Below are 6,269 nucleotides of genomic sequence, written 5' to 3' on the forward strand. Positions count from 1 at the left end.
GGGATCGGGCAGTGTTTCGTTCTGCTGTGCATGGGGTCGCTATGAGTCGGAAACGACTCGACGGCACTTAACAACAACAATAACTTGTGTATTACTAACAATTATAATATACATGTTATTCTTAATAACCCACTGTCACTGAGTTAATTCTGACTCATAGCGACCCTAAAGGACAGAGCAGAACTGCCCTCTAGGGTTCCAAGGTTTCTTTACGGAAGCAGACTGCCTCATCTTTCTCCCACGGAGCAGATGGTGGGTTCAAACTTTTGGTCGAATACCTTAACCACTGAGTCACCAGAGCTCTTTTTGTTCTTAATGGCAGTTATTATTAATACTCATTATAACCAATAATTAATAACCACTGCCCTCTTGCCTGGCAACACTTCTATGAAGTTCATCATTTATAATTACTTCCTACCTTTTGCAGGCTCCCAGCTGTGCCCCTGCTCTGCCCAGCTTTCTCACTCTGCCCCACGACTTCCTTATTAAAACACATCTGAACAGAGCACTTTGAAAACAGAGATGGCCTATGTTCTAATTTCCTCCCTGGGCCCAGAGTAAAGACATGCTTGATAAAGAGATTATTTTAAGAGACTTGAGGCTAAACACACTTTTAGTGAGTTGAAAAACAATCCATTTAAAACCAAGTAAGGTAATGAAAGAAAATGCCCACTGAATTAACATCCAGATTAAAAATAACAAGGCTAATTTTAAAATAATGCTTTCTTTGAGTTCCTAAAATAACAAGATCATGTTATTAAGTTGTTCATTTTCGACCCAGTTAAAGTGAAGCTTTCTTTCAATGAACTTCATAATTTTTTTTTTAGCATTAATCCTGGGTTTAGGCAAATATTTTCTGTACCTAAGTTAATAGTTTTTGTATGTGCATGAACAAAAATTACTGCGTGGTTTGCTTTGCAAGTGGCTGGAAGAAAAACTAGGTGTCTCTCGAATCCCAGTGTGTAAGAGAGACTCAACAAATAACCAAGAAATAAATGAGGATTCAGATTTTGCAAGATACTGTGGGCTGGGGCAGGGAAATACTTAAAAAATTAAAAAAAAAAAAATTCACTGCCATTGAGTCGGCTCTGACTCATAGCAACCCCTCCTTCAGTTTCTGAGGCGGTATCACTATGGAAGTAGATTGCCCAATCTTCCTTCCGAGGAGTGACTGGTGAGTTTGAACTGCCAGCCTTCTGGTTAGCAGTCAAATGCTTTAGATGGGCAGAGGGAGTGCAGGCTGCACCAGCTGATACTGTCAGAGGGGGTGAGACCAAAATGTTTGTCTTTAGGGGCAGTGTTTTAGCAGAAATTTATTATCTTTTATTTAAAAAAAAAAAAAAAAAAATCTCTCTCTAGTGGGGCCGTGCCTAAGGCATTTGACTGCTCACCAGAAGGTTGGCAGTTCAAACCCACCAGCCACTCCACAGAAGAAAGATGGGGCATTCTACTTCCGTAAAGATGTATCACCTTGGAAACCCAATGGGGGTTACTATGAGTTAGACTCGACCCTATGGCAGTGAGTTTGGTTTTGGTTTTGGGTAGTTAGTTATAACAACAAAAACATTTTTCATAATCCCAGCTTACATTGCATCAATATACCCACAAGGCTAACATTCTACGCTAATATACTTTTTGAACCTTCTGATGTGCTCCTATCAGAGCTGTCATCATTATTACCCAATTACAGTGACACTTAAAGTCAGGTGGTTTCTTCCACATGCGCTACCAGCACTCACTGGTGTTTACTGTCATTATTACCCAATTACAGTGACACTTAAAGTCAGGTGGTTTCGTCCACATGTGCTATCAGCACTCACTGGTGTTTACTGTCATTATTACCCAATTACAGTGACGCTTAAAGTCAGGTGGTTTCATCCACATGCACTACCAGCACTCACTGGTGTTTAACTTGCTGCTGGTGTTTTTATAGTCACTGATTTTGTCAAATGTTCTAGGGTTTTAGCTACAATATTGTAGTAATTAGTATTTGTGAACCTTGGTAAATCACTTTTTTGAAAGTGAAGTCTTAATTAAAGGAAAAGAAGGAGAAAAGTCAAAAAAAAGTCTTCCACCAAGTTACTAATAATGTTGTAACTAACAATGTTGTACTTCAACAATTTTTTGTTAGTATTCATGTAATCTAAGAAATACATTTAAGCAAACCAAAAAAATAAAATAAAATAAACTCACTGCCATCGAGCCAATTCTGACTCATAGCGACCCCTCCTTGGGTTTCCAAGGGGATATCACTATGAAAGTAGATTGCCCAACCTTCCTTCCGAGGAGTGGCTGGTGGGTTTGAATCGCCAGCCTTCTGGTTAGCAGTCAAATGCCTTAGGCACTATGCCACCAGAGCTCCATACATGTAAGCAATGTACAACTATATTTATCATATATTATTCTATGGTTAAAATTGATAATAAACATTACTAAGGATTCTGTGTGGTCTGGTATGGGATGAGGCCTAGGGGTGACACCACCCCTAATGATGCCACTGCTTACGGTATAAGCAGAATACAGATGTTTTCTGTGATTTGCACTGGGTTTAGAAACTAAAGAGTAAACCAGTATTTAAAACTCAGGCACTTTTCTATAAACATCTAGATTTTCAGCTTCTTTTGAAGATGCAAAAGCTCTAGCAATAATGAGCTTGCATTCCTACAAAGCAACTGTCCACTGGTGTTCAATAGCATCTGCTTCCTGAACACAGCGAAGACTCCCCTCTTTGCCCCAGGCCCTACTCCTCCCTATTGTCACACCAACAAAGATTTGAGTGTCAATGCCATTTTCTTCATGGTTGTACTTCTTTAGAGAAATAATTCTCTGAACCCATGTTTTTATTTCAAGTGGGAGAAATTTTAAAGGGCACGTGATGTTTTTTATACTTGTCTGGTTTATTTATTTCTGTACCCCCCTGGCCCCAGAGGTGTTTGAGTTTAAGATCAATGGGTCCCCCAATCTACTAGGACATACTGTCATGGAACGGTAAAAAAATAAGCTATGTCCTGTTCAAACAGTTCCCTTATGGTTAGGCATTTATATTGTTTCCAGTTTTTCACCATCATAGAAGAAAATAATTGTGATAAACATCTTTGAAGCTTGTGTCCAGCTATATTTATCCTCTTGAATGTAAAAGATTTTTCTTCCTGCAGGAGGCCCTCGTCAAGCTCAGTCTTCTCAGCCCCCAAGGTCTGGGAGCCCCTCCCAACAGAGGCTTTCCCCCCAAGGCCAGCAGCCTCTGAGCCCGCAGTCTGGCTCTCCACAGCAGCAGAGGTCACCAGGTTCCCCACAGCTGTCCCGGGCATCTGGTGGCAGCTCACCAAACCAGGCCTCCAAACCAGGCCTCACTTCTCAGCCACGGCCCCCTGTTCAAGGCCGCAGCAATTCCCAACAGGGTGAAGAGTCCCAGAAGTCAGCACCACCCCACCCCCATCTCAAGTAAGTGCTTTAGGAATTTCGAAGGGTACAGGTTGGAGCTGGGGTGTGGGCAGAGTTGGGCTGATTCAGGGTGAGGGACTCAGAGACAAAGGAAGACCCAAAAAGCCCTCACACCTAGACTTTAAGTAAGTAGAAACAAGTCTGGAAGATAGAATGGACTGCAGGGACCAGCAAGGTCAGAGTACAGATTAGGCCCCACCGTGACCTTCCATACATACATGGGTCAGTTCTCTCTTGCTACATAATGCACCATCTCATTACTTAGTGACTTAAGAGATAACTATTTTATTTGCTTATTATCTTGTGGTTCATTGATTTGTTCTGAGCTTGCTCCTTTGGGAGGTTCTTCTTCTGCTCAAGTTGCCAAATAAAATACAGGATACCCAGTTAAATCTGAATTTCAGATAAGCAGCAGTAAGTTTAAGTATGCCGCAAATATTGGATGGGATATAGTGGGAAAAAATATGTGTATGTTTTTTTTTAATCTGAAATTAAAATTTAACTAGATATTTTTATTTGCTAAATCTAGCAGCCCTACTCTCCTGGGCTCATTCAAATGACTGCTCATCTGGCAGCTCAAGTGGGCTGGATGTTCCCTGAAAACTCATTTATCTGGCTGTTGGTTCTGGTGTCAGGTGGGCCCCTCTATCCATGGAGCTCCCCTCCAGCAGGCTAGGCTGAGCGTCCTCACATAGGACAGCTGTGCCCAAAAGGGCAAAAGTGAAAGCATCAAGGCCTCTTGAGGCCCAGCTTTGGAAGTCACACAGCATCATTCCATCTAATATTGGTAATCCTAGTTTCATAGCTAACATCTCTTGTTCACCTTCTATGTTCCAAGCACTTTACATAGTTGGTTGTTTTGTTGTTGTTTTCAACTCTCCAAAGCTTAGGCGTTAATAACCATTTTTATCCATATGTTTACAAATTAATTACACAGAGAAAGAGATTAAGTAACTTTCCCAAGGTTCCAGTGCTAGTAAGTAGAAGAACTGGGATGGATCTCTCAAAGCTATGAAAACATATACATTATAAAATATCTCTCCCACCCCACTCCCACCAGTGTTTTTCTCCTTCCTGCTCCCTAGTGGTAACCACTTCGGTTAGTTCCTTGTGTGTCCAGGAAACACTGAAACAAAACAAATGTTCTTGTCCACTCCCCACTTCCATACACAAATGGTAGTATTCACTATACACACCATTACACAAATGGTAGTATTCACTACACCATTCTTCCACTTGCTTTTTTCACTTAACAATAAATTCTGGAGATCGTTTATCCAGTTCACTGAAAGTTTTCTCCTTTTTCATAGCTGCATAGAATTCCTCTGTGTAATTGTACTTTATCTAACAAATCCCTCATAGATAGAAACATGTTCGTGTATACTACCAAAGCTCCCATGAATAACCTTGCCCATGTTCCATTTTTTTTATGTGCATAGGTTTAGCTGTAGAAAAAATGCCTAAAATGGTATTGTTGCATCAAAGGTGTAAATACATTTGTAGTTTGATAGATATTGGCAAATGCTCTTCCAAGCAAAATGGCATAGTCTTTGACAGCACAGAATCTAGACCCAGACTACCTGGGTTCAAATCCCAGCTCTAATACTTAAAAGCTGTATGGCCTCAGATAGTTGCTTAACCTCTCTGTGCTTCAATACCCTCCCATGCCAAGTGGGAACAATAATACTCACCTCACATTGCTATTATAAGGATTAAAATGTTAGTGCTTAGAATGCTGCGTAGCATCTAGAATGCGTATCTGTGTACAGACTTTCACTACATAAAAAGATAACCCAGATAAGGCCTTTGGAACTCAAGCCAGTTTGGACACTGACCTTTTAATAATCTAGCTAGAAGCACTTAAATCTTCTAATTTGTTGCTTTTAAAAATATTACTTGATTTTGCAGATAACATGATCTTATACATAGAAAACCTTAATCCATACCAAAAAAAAAAAACATGATTAGAACTAATAAATGAATTCAGCAAAGTTGCAGGATATAAGATCAAAAATAAGACAATCTAAAATGGAAATCAAGACAATTTCATCTACAATAGCATCAAAAAGAATAAAATACTTAGGAATAAATTTAACCAAGGAAGTGAAAGACTTACTATATACTGTGACCTATAAAACATTGCTGAAAGAAATTAAAGAAGACCTAATTAAATGAAAAGCCATCCCATGTTCATGGATTGGAATACTTAATATTGTATTGATGATAATACTCCCCAAAGCAATTTACAGTTCAGTGCAATCCCTATCAAAATCTCAATGACCCGTTTTTCAGAAACAGAGAAGCTGATTTGTAAATTCATATGGAATTGCAAGGGACACCATATACCAAAATATTATTTGGTTCAGTTCAAGTCAGCATATATTTACTCAATACCTGCTCTGTGTCTAGTCCTGGATGAGGCTCTGTAAAGAATAACCAAGAGACAAGAGACAGTTCCTCCTTTGAAGAGAATTTCAGTTTTTTAATGGGTGATAAGACCATGTGTAGATCTCTTAAACTTGTGACATCTTTACACAATCTCTCCCTACATCTGTCATCTCCACTAGACTGTGGGCCTCTTAAGGGCAGGGACTGAATTATACTTATCTCCACACCCATAGCACTTAGCACTGGGCCTGCCTGGCAGAAAGGAAGTGCTCAGCAAATAGTTGCTGCAGGCTGACACTTGTGAAGCATCCAGAGAACAGGATGTTGTTGTTGTTATGTGCTGTCGAGTTGGACCCAACTCATAGCGACCCCTCCTTGGGTTTCTGAGGCAGTATCACTATGGAAGTAGATTGCCCAACCTTCCTTCCGAGGAGTGGCTG

At 40.1% G+C, this 6,269-nt stretch overlaps 1 protein-coding gene across 1 annotated transcript in view; it reads left to right on the plus strand.

Annotated features, from left to right (window-relative positions):
- Positions 1-6,269, plus strand: part of SYN3 (synapsin III) — a gene marked incomplete at its 5' end in the record, with an annotated part of 598,160 nt that overhangs the window by 589,984 nt on the left and 1,907 nt on the right. The window contains one exon of the mRNA XM_007948224.2: positions 3,156-3,441. Within this exon, the coding sequence (XP_007946415.2) occupies positions 3,156-3,441 (286 nt within the window). The remainder of the gene's footprint in view (positions 1-3,155; positions 3,442-6,269) is intronic.

The sequence above is a fragment of the Orycteropus afer genome, unplaced genomic scaffold, assembly GCF_000298275.1.
Source record: "Orycteropus afer afer isolate SDZICR_OR568_19922 unplaced genomic scaffold, OryAfe1.0 scaffold00209, whole genome shotgun sequence".
Classification (NCBI taxonomy): domain Eukaryota; kingdom Metazoa; phylum Chordata; class Mammalia; order Tubulidentata; family Orycteropodidae; genus Orycteropus; species Orycteropus afer.